Source organism: Mesoplodon mirus (genome assembly GCF_964341445.2).
Source record: "Mesoplodon mirus genome assembly, chromosome: 2".
Classification (NCBI taxonomy): Eukaryota; Metazoa; Chordata; class Mammalia; order Artiodactyla; family Ziphiidae; genus Mesoplodon; species Mesoplodon mirus.
In genome coordinates, this window is record NC_138977.1 from 142,776,918 (window position 1) to 142,798,019 (window position 21,102).

The 21,102-nt window shown below is 36.2% G+C and overlaps 1 protein-coding gene across 2 annotated transcripts in view; it reads right to left on the reverse strand.

The window, feature by feature from the left end:
- Positions 1 to 21,102, reverse strand: part of BLTP1 (bridge-like lipid transfer protein family member 1) — a 216,383-nt gene that overhangs the window by 138,586 nt on the left and 56,695 nt on the right. For both annotated transcript variants that reach the window (XM_082606819.1, XM_082606818.1), the window contains exons 14-20: positions 20,772 to 20,863; positions 19,339 to 19,456; positions 13,232 to 13,387; positions 12,864 to 12,961; positions 10,144 to 10,322; positions 9,871 to 9,977; positions 8,659 to 8,864 (exon numbers count right to left, since the gene is read on the reverse strand). In XM_082606819.1, coding sequence (XP_082462945.1) covers positions 8,659 to 8,864; positions 9,871 to 9,977; positions 10,144 to 10,322; positions 12,864 to 12,961; positions 13,232 to 13,387; positions 19,339 to 19,456; positions 20,772 to 20,863 — 956 coding nt within the window. The remainder of the gene's footprint in view (positions 1 to 8,658; positions 8,865 to 9,870; positions 9,978 to 10,143; positions 10,323 to 12,863; positions 12,962 to 13,231; positions 13,388 to 19,338; positions 19,457 to 20,771; positions 20,864 to 21,102) is intronic.

A 21,102-nucleotide genomic window follows, 5' to 3' on the forward strand; every position in this document is an offset into this window, starting at 1 on the left:
TATAGGGGTTCCAGAAGAAGAAGAGAAAAAGAAAGGGACTGAGAAAATATTTGAAGAGATTATAGTTGAAAACTTCCCTAATATGGGAAAGGAAATAGTTAATCAAGTCCAGGAGGCACAGAGAGTCCCATACAGAATAAATCCAAGGAGAAATACGCCAAGACACATATTAATCAAACTGTCAAAAATTAAACACAAAGAAATCATATTAAAAGCAGCAAGGCAAAAACAACAAATAACACACAAGGGAATCCCCATTAGGATAACAGCTGATCTCTCAGCAGAAACTCTACAAGCCAGAAGGGAGTGGCAGGACATACTTAAAGTGATGAAGGAGAAAAACCTGCAACCAAGATTACTCTACCCAGCAAGGATCTCATTCAGATTTGATGGAGAAATTAAAACGTTTACAGACAAGCAAAAGCTGAGAGAGTTCAGCACCGCCAAACCAGCTTTACAACAAATGCTAAAGGAACTTCTCTAGGCAAGAAACACAACAGAAGTAAAAGACCTACAATAATGAACCCAAAACAATTAAGAAAATGGGAATAGGAACATACATATCGATAATTACCTTAAATGTAAATGGACTAAATGCTCCCACCAAAAGACACAGAGTGGCTGAATGGATACAAAAACAAGACCCATCTATATGCTGTCTACAAGAGACCCACTTCAGACCTAGAGACACATACAGACTGAAAGTAAGGGGATGGAAAAAGATATTCCATGCAAATGGAAACCAAAAGAAAGCTGGAGTAGCAATTCTCATATCAGACAAAATAGACTTTAAAATAAGGACTACTAGAAGAGACAAAGAAGGACACTACATAATGATCAAGGGATCGATCCAAGAAGAAGATATAACAATTGTAAATATTTATGCACCAAACATAGGAGCACCTCAATACATAAGGCAAATACTAACAGCCATAAAAGGAGAAATCGACAGTAACACAATCATAGTAGGGGACTTTAACACCCCACTTTCACCAATGGACAGATCATCCAAAATGAAAATAAATAAGGAAACACAAGCTTTAAATGATACATTAAACAAGATGGACTTAATTGATATTTATAGGACATTCCATCCAAAAACAACAGAATACACATTTTTCTCAAGTGCTCATGGAACATTCTCCAGGATAGATCATATCTTGGGTCACAAATCAAGCCTTGGTAAATTTAAGAAAATTGAAATTGTATCAAGTATCTTTTCCGACCACAATGCTATGAGACTAGATATCAATTACAGGAAAAGAGCTGTAAAAAATACAAACACATGGAGGCTAAACAATACACTACTTAATAACGAAGTGATCACTGAAGAAATCAAAGAGGAAATTAAAAAATACCTAGAAACAAATGACAATGGAGACACGACGACCCAAAACCTATGGGATGCAGCAAAAGCAGTTCTAAGAGGGAAGTTTATAGCAATACAATCCCACCTTAAGAAACAGGAAACATCTCGAATAAACAACCTAACCTTGCACCTAAAGCAATTAGAGAAAGAAGAACAAAAACATCCCAAAGTTAGCAGAAGGAAAGAAATCATAAAAATCAGATCAGAAATAAATGAAAAAGAAATGAAGGAAACGATAGCAAAGATCAATAAAACTAAAAGCTGGTTCTTTGAGAAGATAAACAAAATTGATAAACCATTAGCCAGACTCATCAAGAAAAAAAGGGAGAAGACTCAAATCAATAGAATTAGAAATGAAAAAGGAGAAGTAACAACTGACACTGCAGAAATACAAAAGATCATGAGAGATTACTACAAGCAACTCTATGCCAATAAAATGGACAACCTGGAAGAAATGGACAAATTCTTAGAAATGCACAACCTGCCGAGACTGAACCAGGAAGAAATAGAAAATATGAACAGACCAATCACAAGCACTGAAATTGAAACTGTGATAAAAAATCTTCCAACAAACAAAAGCCCAGGACCAGATGGCTTCACAGGCGAATTCTATCAAGCATTTAGAGAAGAGCTAACACCTATCCTTCTGAAACTCTTCCAAAATATAGCAGAGGGAGGAACACTCCCAAACTCATTCTACGAGGCCACCATCACCTTGATACCAAAACCAGGCAAGGATGTCACAAAGAAAGAAAACTACAGGCCAATATCACTGATGAACATAGATGCAAAAATCCTCAACAAAATACTAGCAAACAGAATCCAACAGCACATTAAAAGGATCATACACCATGATCAAGTGGGGTTTATTCCAGGAATGCAAGGATTCTTCAATATACGCAAATCAATCAACGTGATACACCATATTAACAAATTGAAGGAGAAAAACCATATGATCATCTCAATAGATGCAGAGAAAGCTTTCGACAAAATTCAACACCCATTTATGATAAAAACCCTGCAGAAAGTAGGCATAGAGGGAACTTTCCTCAACATAATAAAGGCCATATATGACAAACCCACAGCCAGCATCGTCCTCAATGGTGAAAAACTGAAACCATTTCCACTAAGATCAGGAACTAGACAAGGTTGCCCACTTTCACCACTCTTATTCAACCTAGTTTTGGAAGTTTTAGCCACAGCAATCAGAGAAGAAAAGGAAATAAAAGGAATCCAAATTGGAAAAGAAGAAGTAAAGCTGTCACTGTTTGCAGATGACATGATACTATACATAGAGAATCCTAAAGATGCTACCAGAAAACTACTAGAGTTAATCAATGAATTTGGTAAAGTTGCAGGATACAAAATTAATGCACAGAAATCTCTGGCATTCCTATATACTGATGATGAAAAATCTGAAAGTGAAGTCAAGGAAACACTCCCATTTACCATTGCAACAAAAAGAATAAAATATCTAGGAATAAACCTACCTAAGGACACAAAAGACCTGTATGCAGAAAATTATAAGACACTGATGAAAGAAATTAAAGATGATACAAATAGATGGAGAGATGTACCATGTTCTTGGATTGGAAGAATCAACATTGTGAAAATGACTCTACTACCCAAAGCAATCTACAGGTTCAATGCAATCCCTATCAAACTACCACTGGCATTTTTCACAGAACTAGAACAAAAAATTTCACAATTTGTATGGAAACACAAAAGACCCCGAATAGCCAAAGCAATCTTGAAAACGAAAAATGGAGCTGGAGGAATCAGGCTCCCTGACTTCAGACTATACTACAAAGCTACAGTAATCAAGACAGTATGGTACTGGCACAAAAACAGAAAGATAGATCAATGGAACAGGATAGAAAGCCCAGAGTTAAACCCACGGACATATGGTCACCTTATCTTTGATAAAGGAGGCAGGAATGTACAGTGGAGAAAGGACAGTCTCTTCAATAAGTGGTGCTGGGAAAACTGGATAGGGACATGTAAAAGTATGAGATTAGATCACTCCCTAACACCATACACAAAAATAAGCTCAAAATGGATTAAAGACCTAAATGTAAGGCCAGACACTATCAAACTCTTAGAGGAACACATAGGCAGAACACTCTATGACATAAATCACAGCAAGATCCTTTTTGACCCACCTCCTAGAGAAATGGAAATAAAGACAAAAATAAACACATGGGACCTAATGAAACTTAAAAGCTTTTGCACAGCAAAGGAAACCATAAACAAGACCAAAAGACAACCCTCAGAATGGGAGAAAATATTTGCAAATGAAGCAACTGACAAAGGATTAATCTCCAAAATTTATAAGCAGCTCATGCAGCTCAATAACAAAAAAACGAACAACCCAATCCAAAAATGGGCAGAAGACCTAAATAGACATTTCTCCACAGAAGATATACAGACTGCCAACAAACACATGAAAGGATGCTCAACATCTTTACTCATTAGAGAAATGCAAATCAAAACTACAATGAGATATCATCTCACACCAGTCAGAATGGCCATCATCAAAAAATCTAGAAACAATAAATGCTGGAGAGGGTGTGGAAAAAAGGGAACACTCTTGCACTGCTGGTGGGAATGTGAATTGGTACAGCCGCTATGGAGAACGGTATGGAGGTTCCTTAAAAAACTACAAATAGAACTACCATATGACCCAGCAATCCCACTACTGGGCATATACCCTGAGAAAACCATAATTCAAAAAGAGACATGTACCAAAATGTTCATAGCAGCCCTATTTACAATAGCCCGGAGATGGAAACAACCTAAGTGTCCATCATCGGATGAATGGATAAAGAAGATGTGGCACATATATACAATGGAATATTACTCAGCCATAAAAAGAAATGAAATTGAGCTATTTGTAATGAGGTGGATAGACCTAGAGTCTGTCATACAGAGTGAAGTAAGTCAGAAAGAGAAAGACAAATACTGTATGCTAACACATATATATGGAATTTAAGAAAAAAAAATGTCATGAAGAACATAGGGGTAAGACAGGAATAAAGACACAGACCTACTAGAGAATGGACTTGAGGATATGGGGAGGGGGAAGGGTAAGCTGTGACAAAGTGAAAGAGCGGCATGGACATATATACACTACCAAACGTGAGGTAGATAGCTAGTGGGAAGCAGCCGCATAGCACAGGGAGATCAGCTCGGTACTTTGTGACCGCCTGGAGGGGTGGGATAGGGAGGGTGGGAGGGAGACGCAAAAGGGAGGGGATATGGAAACATATGTATATGTATAACTGATTAAATTTGTTATAAAGCAAAAAAATAAAATAAAATAAATTAAAAAAAAAAAAAAAAAAAAAAAAAAAAAAGAGAATTAGAAATGAAAAAGGAGAAGTAACAACTGACTGCAGAAATACAAAAGATCATGAGAGATTACTATAAGCAACTCTATGCCAATAAACTGGACAACCTGGAAGACATGGACAAAGTCTTAGAAATGCACAACCTGCCAAGACTGAATCAGGAAGAAATAGAAAATATGAATAGACCAATCAAGCACTGAAATTGAAACTGTGATTAAAAATCTTCCAACCAACAAAAGCCCAGGACCAGATGGCTTCACAGGTGAATTCTATCAAACATTTAGAGAAGAAGTAACACCTATCCTTCTCAAACTCTTCCAAAATATAGCAGAGGGAGGAGCACTCCCAAACTCATTCTATGAGGCCACCATCACCTTGATACCAAAACCAGGCAAGGATGTCACAAAGAAAGAAAACTACAGGCCAATATCACTGATGAACATAGATGCAAAAATCCTCAACATAATAAAGGCCATATATGACAAACCCACAGCAAACATCGTCTTGAATGGTGAAAAACTGAAACCATTTCCACTAAGATCAGGAACAAGACAAGGCTGCCCACTCTCACCACTCTTATTCAACTTAGTTTTGGAAGTTTTAGCCACAGCAATCAGAGAAGAAAAGGAAATAAAAGGAATCCAAATTGGAAAAGAAGTAAAGCTCTCACTGTTTGCAGATGACATGATACTATACATAGAGAATCCTAAAGATGCTACCAGAAAACTACTAGAGCTAATCAATGAATTTGGTAAAGTAGCAGGATACAAAATTAATGCACAGAAATCTCTGGCATTCCTGTACACTAATGACGAAACATCTGAAAGTGAAATCAAGAAAACACTCCCATTTACCATTGCAACAAAAAGAATAAAATATCTAGGAATAAACCTACCCAAGGAGACAAAAGACCTGTAGGCAGAAAATTATAAGACACTGATGAAAGAAATTAAAGATGATACAAATAGATGGAGAGATATACCATGCTCCTGGATTGGAAGAATCAATATTGTGAAAATGACTCTACTACCCAAAGCAATCTACAGATTCAATGCAATCCCTATCAAACTACCACTGGCATTTTTCACAGAACTAGAACAAAAAACTTCACAATTTGTTTGGAAAAACAAAAGACCCCGAATAGCCAAAGCAATCTTGAGAACGAAAAACAGAGCTGAAGGAATCAGTCTCCCGGACTTCAGACTATACTACAAAGCTACAGTAATCAAGACAGTGTGGTACTGGCACAAAAACAGAAATATAGATCAATGGAACAGGATAGAAAGCCCAGAGATAAACCCACGCACATATGGTCAACTTATCTTTGATAAAGGAGGCAGGAATGTACAGTGGAGAAAGGACAGCCTCTTCAATAAGTGGTGCTGGGAAAACTGGACAGGGACATGTAAAAGTATGAGATTAGATCATTCCCTAACACCATACACAAAAATAAGCTCAAAATGGATTAAAGACCTAAATGTAAGGCCAGAAACTATCAAACTCTTAGAGGAAAACATAGGCAGAACACTCTATGACATAAATCACAGCAAGATCCTTTTGGACCCACCTCCTAGAGAAATGGAAATAAAAACAAAGATAAACAAATGGGACCTAATGAAACTTCAAAGCTTTTGCACAGCATAGGAAACCATAAACAAGACCAAAAGACAACCCTCAGAATGGGAGAAAATATTTGCAAATGAAGCAACTGACAAAGGATTAATCTCCAAAATTTATAAGCAGCTCATGCAGCTCAATAGCAAAAAAACAAACAACCCAATCCAAAAATGGGCAGAAGACTTAAATAGGCATTTCTCCAAAGAAGATATACAGACTGCCAACAAACACATGAAAGAATGCTCAACATCATTAATCATTAGAGAAATGCAAATCAAAACTACAACGAGATATCATCTCACACCAGTCAGAATGGCCATCATCAAGAAATCTAGAAACAATAAATGCTGGAGAGGGTGTGGAGAAAAGGGAACACTCTTGCACTGCTGGTGGGAATGTGAATTGGTACAGCCACTATGGAGAACAGTATGGAGGTTCCTTAAAAAACTACAAATAGAACTACCATATGACCCAGCAATCCCACTACTGGGCATATACCCTGAGAAAACCATAATTCAAAAAGAGACATGTACCAAAATGTTCATTGAAGCTCTATTCACAATAGCCCGGAGATGGAAACAACCTAAGTGTCCATCATCGGATGAATGGATAAAGAAGATGTGGCACATATATACAATGGAATATTACTCAGCCATAAAAAGAAACGAAACTGAGCTATTTGTAATGAGGTGGATAGACCTAGAGTCTGTCATACAGAGTGAAGTCAGTCAGAAAGAGAAAGACAAATACCGTATGCTAACACATATATATGGAATTTAAGAAAAAAAATTGTCATGAAGAACCTAGGGGTAAAAGAGGAATAAAGACACAGACCTACTTGAGAATGGACTTGAGGATATGGGGAGGGGGAAGGGTAAGCTGTGACAAAGCAAAAGAGAGGCAGGGACATATATACAGTACCAAACGTAAGGTAGATAGATAGTGGGAAGCAGCCGCATAGCACAGGGAGATCAGCTCGGTGCTTTGTGACCGCCTGGAGGGGTGGGATAGGGAGGGTGGGAGGGAGGGAAACGCAAGAGGGAAGGGATGGGGGAACAGATGTATATGTATGACTGATTCACTTTGTTATAAAGCAGAAACTAATAAAATAAATAAATAAAGAAATTTGGCTAAATCCAATTAGCTAAATCTGTAATTTATATATTACAGTTGGAATATTTATCAGGAATGTTTCAACAGCTTTAATAAGAATGTCCCATTTTGGTTACTTGTGACAAAAACATTATAAACAGGGCTTCCCTGGTGGCGCAGTGGTTGAGAGTCCGCCTGCCGATGCAGGGGACACGGGTTCGTGCCCCGATCCCGGAGGATCCCACATGCCGCGGAGCGGCTGGGCCCGCGAGCCATGGCCGCGGAGCCTGTGTGTCCGGAGCCTGTGCTCCGCAATGGGAGAGGCCACAGCAGTGAGAGGCCCGCGTACAGCAAAAAAAAAAAAAAAAATTATAAACAGTTACCAAAATTTCCTTTCACACAGTTCATCCTGGTTTCTTAAGTATTGAAATTTCAGAAGTGTTTCAACAATTAATATCTGGTTTCTTTGGCATCAGAATTTAAATTTCTTTTTTAATTGAAATTCTTTTTTCTTCCTATTAATTCCAAATTTAAATTTTGCCTATTTGATCTGTCAGTAGTAACGAAAAAGTTGTTAACATATTCTAATTAACACCGTTAACTACATTTGCTCAATATTAAAACCAAGGTAGTATTTTGGTAAATTCTGCATTTTGGTTATTGACATATTTATTTTCTGGCTAGGGTTCTGGATATATGGCCAATTAATATCCTTTCATAGGAAAGGATATTGAAGGGCTTAAGGTCATTCAGTTAATTACTGGTAGGGCAAATATTAAAATCCCAAATATACTGACTTGCAGAACTGGGGCTTTTTCCTCTATTCTCTACTGTCATCTGCCTCTAAATAATACAGGTCCTACTTTGAACCTGCTTGATTTAATTGTGCTTATATAACTCAGAAGCATGGACAAATTCAAACACAAATAGAAAGGTAAATAAATATTGGATTTTATCCTGAATTCCAACAGTAAATTTTTAAAACTCAAGATAGGGCTTCCCTGGTGGCGCAGTGGTTGAGAGTCCGCCTGCCGATGCAGGGGACGTGGGTTCGTGCCCCGGTCCGGGAAGATCCCACATGCCGCGGAGCAGCCGGGCCTGTGAGCCATGGCCGCTGAGCCTGCGCATCCGGAGCCTGTGCTCCGCAACGGGAGAGGCCACATCAGTGACAGGCCCGTGTACCGCAAAAAAAAATATATATATATATGGAGGTTCTTTTAAAATTCTTACCTTTATACATAGAAAGGCATTTAATAGAGGTCCATAGAGAGTTATTTGAGAATCTGGAGAAAGTTCCATTTCTACATGAAGTTTATCAGGTGGAAGTTCTGAGGGATCAATAGGTGGACGTGAAGAAGTAGAGGGAGAAGAAACAACTCTGTCTGTTTTCTGGGATGGCCTTAATACAGATAGCATTGTTTCTTCCATTTCTGACACTGGAATAAATTGAGGAAAAAAGAATAATGTTTGAGGGGTGAGGGAGGAAAGCACCTCTTAAAAGTTCTTCAAAGAACTAGTCACTAAGAAATTCTATTTTGCAAATATGAAAGCAACTAATGCTATAAAATATCTGTAGTATATAATGAAAACAAACCTGAAAGATTAATAGTTAAGAATGCAATAAAGAATGGACTGCATTGAAATATGTATAAAATAAATCAAACTTCAAAGAATCGATGCAAAATTCCCATTAACTAAGGCAACATTCTCATCAAGTTCTGTCAATATACTGTAAGTCTGGGTCACAATTAGGCTTTAACTATACTTAGGCATTAAACTATAAAGTTATTTTCACATAAACAGCTATTCAAATGCAGTGTGACATTATGAACATATACATATGAGAAAGTTACAAAGACTATTCTTAAAAACTTAACTCACTGGAAAAATACACAGAAAATATCACTTGACTTTAATTCCACTTTGGATCCAAATAAAGCAGCACTTAAGCCTCAGGGAAACTATAAATGATATGACAGCTGTCAAAATGCATTAAAGAAACTAACATTTCACAAAATCTAGTGCTTTAAATATACAGATTTACATATACCTAACTTCATACTCCAGCTCTGCTGCTTCTAGCTCAGCAGACCTTGAGAAAATTACTTACTTTCTCTGAGCATATTTCCTCAACTCTACAATGACAATAATAATTATAACATCTATCTCACAGAGTTGCTTGAAGAGTTAAATGAGATAAAGTAAACCAGGAAACAGCTTGGCCTAGTATTTGATATATACAGTATTTGATATAGTACTTGATATATAGTAAACGCTCAATGAAAGTTAGCTGTAATTATACCAAAATCCTTAAAAGATTTTAAATGTATAAAATTGCCAATAGATGCATTTCCAAATATTTTTAATTTCTCCTTGTATCTTTGATGTTTATCAATTATAACACTAGATATTTCAACGTACAAATTATATAAAAACACTTACATGACTGTTTTAGCTGTTCATCTGCTTTTTGTGGATAAATTGGATGCCATGTGTAATCAATTGTAAGCATGACACTTGGGACAGTCCAGCATTCAACCCAACCAGCCCTTTGAAGAGTAAAAATAAAGTTTCTAGTCTGGTACTTATTCCTTTGATTGTATACAGACACCAGTTACAGATAATCAAATTTTACTATCATTCTTTTAAAGAATTAGAAGAGTAATTTCTCCACATAAACACAAAATACTTAGATCACTAATATTAAGTACTTACTTTTCTTGAGTAATGTTCCGCCATTTTGGTTTAACTGTTTTCTGGCTACTTTGACATTCAGCAGGAATACCAGTATCATGAGTCATTTTATTTGGGTGGCAATTCTTTACCAGCATAAATAATGAATATTTACTAGGGTGGCAATCTGGTAGAAACAAATGAAGATCAACATCTTCTCCCTAAAAGATAATTTATAATAACCCAAAGTAACAAAATAGGTACATAAATTTGTTAGGTTACTATTTACAGGCAAGCTTACCTATAATAATCAATTAAACAGAAAATAAACATAAATTTGAAATGGCAGGTTTTACACTGAATAATCAGGTAAGTAACTGGAATAAGATCTTACATTGACTGAAACTAAATTCTGCGTAGAAAGTCAAGAATGAGACTTCCCTGGTGGCGCAGTGGTTAAGAATCCACCTGCCAATTCAGGGGACATGGGTTCAAGCCCTGGTCCAGGAAGATCCCACATGCCATGGAGCAACTAAGCCTGTGTGCCACAACTACTGAGCCTGCGCTCTAGGGCCTGTGAGCCACAACTACGGAGCCTGAATGCCACAACTACTGAAGCCCGCGCACCTAGGGCCCATGTTCCACAATAAGAGAAGCCACCGCAATGAGAAGCCCGTGCACCACAATGAAGAGTAGCCCCTGCTCTCCGCAACTAGGGAAAGCCCACATGCAGCAATGAACACCCAACACAGCCAAAAATAACAAATTAATTAATTAATTAATTAATTAACCTTCTTTTAAAAAGATAATAATAAAAATAAAATCTCTAAGTAAAAGAAAATCAGGGAAAAAAATCAGGGAAATAAACAGCACAGTTTCTAGAAAACAGTAAGAAGATTATCTTCCATGGGTTTCCTTGGATATTTCACACGTAACTCAGTAAAAAAAAATTAAAAATCAGCTAATATAAGCTCAGGTGGAATATGTTCTGTATTTTAAAAAACATGATTGTCTATTTTGATTCTAGTAAGTCTTGGTTCCTCAACTGCCTTTTAAGAATTATATCAAAGGATCTTCACTGAGTTTCACTTTTTTCCTTATAGGTCCCTGAATCTTTGCTCATTTTGATGCTTGGTTTCTAAACAGGCAACACAGTGGGGTGGTTAAAAGAGTGGAGCCCTAAACTATACTGCCTGGGCTCGAATTCTAACTTGGCCACTCACTAGCTATATGACAACTTACATCAACTTGCCTCCTCAGTTTCCTATTCTGTAAATGCAGATAATAACAACAACTACTACAAGAGGGTTGTTCTGAGAATGATTAAATGAGTTACTACACATAAAGCACTTGGAGAAGTGTCTGGCACAAAGAAGATGTTAATACTTGCTGGATGCTCTTATTATTGCTGCTATTTTTTACCTTCATAACCTCCATCAATACTACAACTACCAATGATTGTATACCTTAAAGTTAGGTGTACCATGAATTTTGAACTCCTAAGAGCTGGCTTTTGGATCATGGGGTTTATTCCTTGAATTCATGGTTAAAATTAGGACTGAAATACAGCTGACCCTTGAACAACACAGGTTTGAACTGCACAGGCCACTTACACATGGATGTTTTTTCAACAGTAAATATTACAGTCCTACACAATCTGTGGTTCGTTGAATCTGCAAATGCTGAACCTCAGATACAGAGGAACCAAGGACATGGAGGATATAAGGAGAACTGACTCTAAGTAACTGCACACGAATTTATGATGGCAGGGAGGGTCAGCGTCCCTAACCTCCACATTGTTCAAGTGTCAACTGTATAGAGAAATGTAAAATCCAGTTCACAGACTAATATTAGACCTAGAATAAGTTCTTAAGAGAACATATAGATTAGTCACAGAGGTCAGAAATGAGCTCTAACAAAATAATCGACTCAAGGAATTTTTTTTTTTTGCCCAGGTTTTTTTTTTAATAGAAGTATAGTTGATTTACAATATTATATTCATTTCAGTCATATAACACAATTCAGTGTTTTTATGGATTATATGCTATATCAATACAAAGTTATTATAAAATATTGACTATATTCCCAGTGCTGTACATTACATCCCCATGACTTATTTTATAACTGGTAGTTTATATCTCTTAATCTCCTTCACCTACTTCACCCTTCCTCCTTCCCCTCCCCCCTCTGGTAACCACTAGTTTGTTTTCTGTACCTGAAAGTCCATTTCTGTTTTATCTGTTTATTTGTTTTGTTTTTTAGATTCCAAATATAAGTGAAGACATACAGTATTTGTCTTTCTCTGTTTGACTTATTTCACTAAGCATAATACCCCTCCAGGTCATCCATTTATCCATCATAAATGGCAAGGTCTCATCCTTTTTTATGGCTGAGTAATACTCCAGTGAGTATATATATCACATCTTCTTCATCCATTCATCTGTCAATGGGCACTGAGGTCACTTCCATATCCTGGCTATTGTTAATAATGCTGCTATGAACACTGGGGTACACATATCTTTTCAAGTTACTGCCCAACTTCTTAGGGGAACTTGGGGAACTTAGGGGAAAGGCAGAATATTACAGTTAACTACAAAAAAGAAACAGGCAATTCTGTGCCACTGAAGTTAGTGAACAATGGTGGAAAACCAAAATATTTCAGGGTGGCAACAGGATGGGCAGGAGAGAGTAAAGGTAAGTGCTCGGAAATCAAATTTACTAATAAACCTTGTGGAATAAACAATGCATCTAATTATACGTACTCTTAAAGAGAACTTGGTATTACATGTAGCTGGAACAAAGTCCGTAAACGGCAAAGAGAAATCAATGTTTAGTGTTTCCCCACAAGCTGCCAGGTACACTGCAAAAAAAAAAAAAAGAAAAGAAATTTACTTTTAATTACAAAAAAATTTTAAACAAAAACTGCCTTAAATACACACCTAAACAAAATTAAATTTAATATACTTAGTGTAATACAAATTCTGAAATAGTTCTCTGAGAGTCTTATAAGACAATGGAAAAGAAGATCAATTCTAGTATCTATTAAAACTACAAAAATCAATACCAGTTTTCTTTGTTGGTATTTGCCTTAATGAACAGAATACTAACCTAATTTTTAAAAAGTACTTACCATTTTCCTGTTGTTTAGTGGAACAGTCAATCCAATTGTGCTGATTAGCTGCCCAAATCATTTCAAATTGATGAAACATGATTTTAAAATTCCATGTATATGGAACAAATGAAAAAATGTCTGGAGCACTATCGCTTGACCAGTCTTGAATTAAATCTAAAATTATTGAGGTAGGAGACAGAATGTAAAATTAATTGAAATTCAGAAAACAAAATAAAAATATTCTAACACCAAAAAGTTTCCTATTGTTACCTAAAAAGAACTTTTATACAAAAAGGTGATTAAGATGTAGCTAAATGATTGGACAGTAAAAATGCTTACTTACTAATCACAGTTCCAAATAAGAAAACTTTTATGCATTTCATATACCTATTATGTTTTTAAAGAAACTTCAGAAGATAAAAGAGGAAAAAAAATTACCTGATATTCTGTTACCAAAACACCTAACATTGTGGATATATCTCATCCTAGTTCTTTTTTCTATGTAGATTTTTACACTATCCTAGATGTACAAGTTAAATTACTTTTTTTCATTGAACTCAAAATTTTGCCATGTTACTTCGTACACATTAACAAAAATTTTGTTCATTAAAAAGATATGCAGTGATTGAGCTCTTCCCTGTTGATTAGAACCGGGTGCTGGGAGAGCTATAAGCAGACAGGAAAAAGAATCATGCCGAAGGCAGTAGAATTCCAGAGCTGATGAAAGGCTCTTGGTGCTGAAGCCAGGAGTCAGTGCTGTGCCTCTGAAGTGGGAGAGCCAACTTCAGGACCGGGTCCACAAGAGACCTCCCAGCTCCACATAATATCAAGTGGCGAAAATCTCCCAGAGATCTCCATCTCAACACCAGCACCCAGCTTCAGTCAATGGCCAGCAAGCTACAATGCTGGTCACCCTATGCCAAACAACTAGCAAGACAGGAACACAACCCCACCCATTAGCAGAGAGGCTGCCTAAAAACATAATAAGGCCACAGGCACCCCAAAACACACCACCAGACGTGAACCTGTCCACTAGAAAGACAAGATCAAGCCTCAACCACCAGAACACAGGCACTAGTCTTCCCCACGAGGAAGCCTACACAACCTACTGAAATAACCTTAGCCACTGGGGACAGACACCAAAAACAACGGGAACTACGAATCTGCAGCCTGCAAAAAGGAGACCCCAAACACAGGAAGATAAGCAAAATGAGAAGACAGAAAAACACACAGCAGGAGAAGGAGCAAGATAAAAACCTACCAGACCTAACAAATGAAGAGGTAATAGGCAGTCTACCTGAAAAAGAATTCAGAATAATGATAGTAAAGATGATCCAAGATTCTATTTCCAAGATCCAAAATCTTGGAAATAGAATACACAAAATGCAAGAAACAGTTAACAAGGACCTAGAAGAACTAAAGATGAATCAAGCATCGATTAAAAACACAATAAATGAATGAAAAATACTCTAGATGGGATCAATAGCAGAATAACTGAGGCAGAAGAACGGATAAGTGAGGTGGAAGATAAAATAGTGGAAATAACTGCTGCACAGCAAAGTAAAGAAAAAAGAATGAAAAGAACAGAGGACAGTCTCAGAGACCTCTGGGACAACATTAAACACACCAACATTTGAATTATAGGGGTTCCAGAAGAAGAAGAGAAAAAGAAAGGGACTGAGAAAATATTTGAAGAGATTATAGTTGAAAACTTCCCTAATATAGGAAAGGAAATAGTTAATCAAGTCCAGGAGGCACAGAGAGTCCCATACAGAATAAATCCAAGGAGAAATACGCCAAGACACATATTAATCAAACTGTCAAAAATTAAACACAAAGAAATCATATTAAAAGCAGCAAGGGAAAAACAACAAATAACACACAAGGGAATCCCCATCAGGTTAACAGCTGATCTCTCAGCAGAAACTCTACAAGCCGGAAGGGAGTGGCAGGACATAATTAAAGTGATGAAGGAGAAAAACCTGCAACCAAGATTACTCTACCCAGCAAGGATCTCATTCAGATTTGATGGAGAAATTAAAACCTTTACAGACAAGCAAAAGCTGGGAGAGTTCAGCACCACCAAACCAGCTTTACAACAAATGCTAAAGGAACTTCTCTAGGCAAGAAACACAACAGAAGGAAAATACCTACAATAACGAACCCAAAACAATTAAGGAAATGGGAATAGGAACATACATATCAATAATTACCTTAAATGTAAACGGACTAAATGCTCCCACCAAAAGACACAGATTGGCTGAATGGATACAAAAACAAGACCCATATATATGCTGTCTACAAGAGACCCACTTCAGACCTAGAGACACATACAGACTGAAAGTAAGGGGATGGAAAAAGATATTCCATGCAAATGGAAATCAAAAGAAAGCTGGAGTAGCAATTCTTATATCAGACAAAATAGACTTTAAAATAAAGACTATTAGAAGAGACAAAGAAGGACACTACATAATGATAAAGGGATCGATCCAAGAAGAAGATATAACAATTGTAAATATTTATGCACCCAACATAGGAGCACCTCAATACATAAGGCAAATACTAACAGCCATAAAAGGGGAAATCGACAGTAACACACTCATAGTAGGGTACTTTAACACCCCACTTTCACCAATGGACAGATCATCCAAAATGAAAATAAATAAGGAAACACAAGCTTTAAATGATACATTAAACAAGATGGACTTAATTGATATTTATAGGACATTCCATCCAAAAACAACAGAATACACATTTTTCTCAAGTGCTCATGGAACATTCTCCAGGATAGATCATATCTTGGGTCACAAACCAAGCCTTGGTAGATTTAAGAAAATTGAAATTGTATCAAGTATCTTTTCCGACCACAATGCTATGAGACTAGACATCAATTACAGGAAAAGATCTGTAAAAAATACAAACACATGGAGGCTAAACAATACACTACTCAATAACGAAGTGATCACTGAAGAAATCAAAGAGGAAATAAAAAAATACCTAGAAACAAATGACAATGGAGACACGACGACCCAAAACCTATGGGACGCAGCAAAAGCAGTTCTAAGGGGGAAGTTTATAGCAACACAATCCCACCTTAAGAAACAGGAAACATCTCGAGTAAACCACCTGACCCTGCACCTAAAGCAATTAGAGAAAAAAGAACAAAAAATCCCCAAAGTTAGCAGAAGGAAAGAAATCATAAAGATCAGATCAGAAATAAATGAAAAAGAAATGAAGGAAATGATAGCAAAGATCAATAAAACTATAAGCTGGTTCTTTGAGAAGATAAACAAAATTGATAAACCGTTAGCCAGACTCATCAAGAAAAAAAGGGAGAAGACTCAAATCAAGAGAATTAGAAATGAAAAAGGAGAAGTAACAACTGACACTGCAGAAATACAAAAGATCATGAGAGATTACTACAAGAAACTCTATGCCAATAAAATGGACAACCTGGAAGAAATGGACAAAGTCTTAGAAATGCACAACCTGCCAAGACTGAATCAGGAAGAAATAGAAAATATGAATAGACCAATCAAGCACTGAAATTGAAACTGTGATTAAAAATCTTCCAACCAACAAAAGCCCAGGACCAGATGGCTTCACAGGCGAATTCTATCAAACATTTAGAGAAGAGCTAACACCTATCCTTCTCAAACTCTTCCAAAATATAGCAGATGGAGGAGCACTCCCAAACTCATTCTACGAGGCCACCATCACCTTGATACCAAAACCAGGCAAGGATGTCACAAAGAAAGAAAACTACAGGCCAATATCACTGATGAACACAGATGCAAAAATCCTCAACAAAATACTAGCAAACAGAATCCAACAGCACATTAAAAGGATCATACATTAAAAGGATCAAGTGGGGTTTATTCCAGGAATGCAAGGATTCTTCAATGTACGCAAATCAATCAATGTGATACACCATATTAACAAATTGAAGGAGAAAAACCATATGATCATCTCAATAGATGCAGAGAAAGCTTCGACATAATTCAACACCCATTTATGATAAAAACTCTGCAGAAAGTAGGCATAGAGGGAACTTTCCTCAACATAATAAAGGCCATATATGACAAACCCACAGCCAACATCGTCTTGAATGGTGAAAAAATGAAACCATTTCCACTAAGATCAGGAACAAGACAAGGTTGCCCACTCTCACCACTATTATTGAACACAGTTTTCAGAAGTAATATATCTAAATGTTACAGCTGTTAAATCTGGGAGATGAGAACTTAAGTTTTGTACTTTTCTATATTTTTAAAATTTCTCCAAATAAATTTTAGAAAAAAATAACTAAAAAAGTGAAGTTAAATAGGTATAAGCATAAAGATTAGAGTTAGAGAAAGAAAATAATTTATGAAAAATCACAATTGTAATTTAGGAAATGTGTACTTGTTTAGCTAATACAATATTCAGTCTAAACGTAAGCACTACTACAAAATAAAGTTTAAATTTTGAGAAATTTATACTTCTACTCCAAGTATTCTTGGCACTGCTAAAGTCTGAGATTGTGAAGTTCTGGAGGAAAAACAACATGAAGTATTGAATGCTTGAAAATACTGGGTTTTTTCTTTAAGTTTAAATAAATTAAATAATTTATAATTTAAAAAGTCTAAAAAGAAAGAAACTGGAATCTATTTTAAAAGATTAGCAAAGTTAGAAATGATAAAATCTTAAGTGAGAAGGAAAAGATTATGCAAAGAAGCTATCTATATAAAAACAGATTCTTGAACCAGACTATTTGGGTTGGAATCCTAGCTTGACTTAGTCGTGTAACCCTGGACAAATTGCTTAACCACTCTGTAACTCACTGCCCTCATCTGTAAAATAAGGATAATGATAATAAAATTGACCTCAGAGAATTATTATGAGGATTTAATGATTTAATATGTGAAACTGCTTAGAACAGAGACAGACACTAATACACACTAAGTTTTAGCTATTATTTTTTTCATAAATCTGAATTAAGTAGTACTTATTCAATATTCAGCTTCACTGACAAAAATTTAACTTGCCAGGGACTCTGTCAAAGTTTCTACTACTGGGACCTTGACTTGAGCCTTGGAGAAGCATTATACAACTGCAAAAATACAGAATCATTCTATCTAATCCCCACGATAAGGCTCCTGATTAAAGCAAAAAACAACTACAGAAGACTACTGATTGAACATATTATAGTATTGGCATTATTATAAAAGGCCAAAACTCTAGCAATAGCAAAATTAAGTTAGAAATTGTTATCCCTATTTCACAGATAAGGAAACTGAAGCTTAAACAATTAGAAAATTTGGCCAACATCATATTGCTAGTAAGTAATGTCAGGACAGGGAAACCTGTGAATATCTTAATCACTGCTATACCCACAAATATTAGTATTCAGCACAGAATACTTGTAAATGATCGGTGGGTGGATGGACGAACAGATAAATGCAGCAATCAGTCAAGCAAATATTAGGAGTTCTGGGGTAGCCACTGATCCTAGAAAAACAGACCAACTCTGGCTAAACTTCTTACAGAAAGGCTCAAAAAATGCTTATTTTTATGTAGCAGTATTTATGTCATTCAGAGACTAAGACCACATGTTCCCATAATCATAAAATAATGAGTAGCTATCATAATATGCTGCAAGAAATAAAAGAATTTTTTCCACCTAATGACAGCATCAACTTAATTATACATGCCAACAGAAAGGAGTTAAGTAGGGACTCCAAATACAAAAATAACATATTTGACTATTTGAATATACTGTCTGTGGATTACTAACTAAAACAAAATAATAGAGCCACAGTGATGCCTAATTCAGGAAGAGAAAGAAACTGACTCATCTTCCCCAACTTATCCCCCACTAGACTGACACAAAAATGAGTTCTTGCACTTCCTCCTAAGCCCAATTTGGGGTTAATATTTTCCTTGTTTGGGTTAGAAGACAGCATAGAACATGTATATTTAAGTTTTTCCTTTGATAAACTTGGCCCCAAAAGAAGTGTAAAAGAAAGTATGAATTGTGTCATCAAGTCCCTATGTTGAATCTAAAAGCAAAACTTATTGACTATACACAAGTTCACTATGATAAATCTCAGATCTCATTGTATTTATACTTATTAGAAAATTACCTGTGAAGAAATTCTTCTGTGCAAAGATGAAGTGGTAGGTGGCTTTATAAACCTCTAATTCACACTGCCATGTCTGTGGCATGTTCCATATTCGGGGGTAGCTGGCAATGATGTGAAACTGCAAATCAAATGTTAGGTAACAATGTCAGAGGTTAAAATATGACATTGTGTGACAGCATTAGAAATGAACTCGCACAAACTGGTGAGTAATTAAAACTTATTTTCCTACTGAGCCAAACAGAATGTCCCTTAGAGATTTTAATATTGTTGTGGCTAAAGGTCAGTATCCATGGTTACATCCAGCTCCTTAAAATACTAAGCTATGATGTGGCCAAAAAACTTTAAGAACAAATCAGGCTACAGTTTTGATACTGTAGCTAAACAAACAGAGTAACAGCCAACTTCATTAACTCTTCTTTAAACCTAATCTGTTAAGTGAGAGGCTCAGGGTCAGGCAGGGTAGAGTGCAATGTATACTGTCACACAGAAGTCTGGCCACCAGTGCCTCCTCGGTTCTCATTTGACAGCACAGTAGTTATAAATCTGACATGATGCTTTGTGGTATATTCCACCTGCCAAAGCTTGGCAATTCTGCAAAGGCAAGAGCTGCCTGGCCAGGAATACCATTATTGCACAGCACCATTTATCAGCAATAGCTTAGGAATTCATTAAAATGCTGAATATTCATATTTATAGTATTCGTTATATTCTTGGTAACTGCAAAATTTTCTTAATTTACATATATCATGTATAAATATGCTTGTTTAGACAAGCAATTAAGGACCTAATGATATCATCTAATATAAAAGAATCCTCTCTAAATATCAGCCATTCTACACAGTGACTTTTGTTATTATTGTTGTTATTGTTGTCGTCCCTGAGAAAAAATAATAATCTGCTTGATTAATGAGTTCCTGACCTGCAGTTTTCAATCATGAGCATTTCCATATTTATTCTGTTTCTAATATGGAGCAATTCAGGGTATCAATAAGATTTTCTTCCTTGTACCTTATTCATCAAGTAAAAAAGGACAATGAATTATTAAGCCCTGAGAAAGAATCTGATGGGGCCAGAAAACATAGAGTAAAAAATTATCTTACTTACAGCATAGGAGACAGCTAGTCTAGCCATACAGTGAAGTTTAAAAACAATACACCGAGAACTTTTCACATTTTTAAAGGCCAAAAACCCATGTAGTGTTGCCTTATATTCATTTCCCCCAAAAGAAGAGCAACAGAGAGATGCCAAAGGGAGTCCACAGCATTGGGAATCTACACCTCTACCCAAAAACATGGTCAAGAGCATCTGGTTGTTCTTGAATGAGAAGACTGACCATTTGATGACCTCCTGGCCATTAAAATTTTATATTAAAAAATTAAAACCAAATTTGTATTTTATGGACGTAGGCATATCATCATATACTCTAGACTTACTGCTAACATTTCTGCTTCTAAAAGAGTCCGGTATTGCATGCTGGTAGTGGCATCAACATGTAAGAGTTGTCCTTTAATTGCAGGGGTGTAACCTAAAATAAGTGAAAACATAAAAATTAAGAACCTAAAGAAATATATACATATAATTAAAAATTTTGGACTGGAAACAAATTCCCCCACCACCCAAAGAAGGAATTCCTGAAAAATAGTAATCAGTCACTATTTAAACACACCCCCAATAATGTGGAGTATACTATCTAATAGGTAACCTTTCTCATTTCGGACAGCTCTGATGGAAAAGAGTTCCATCTTCATATAAGGTCTATCCTGA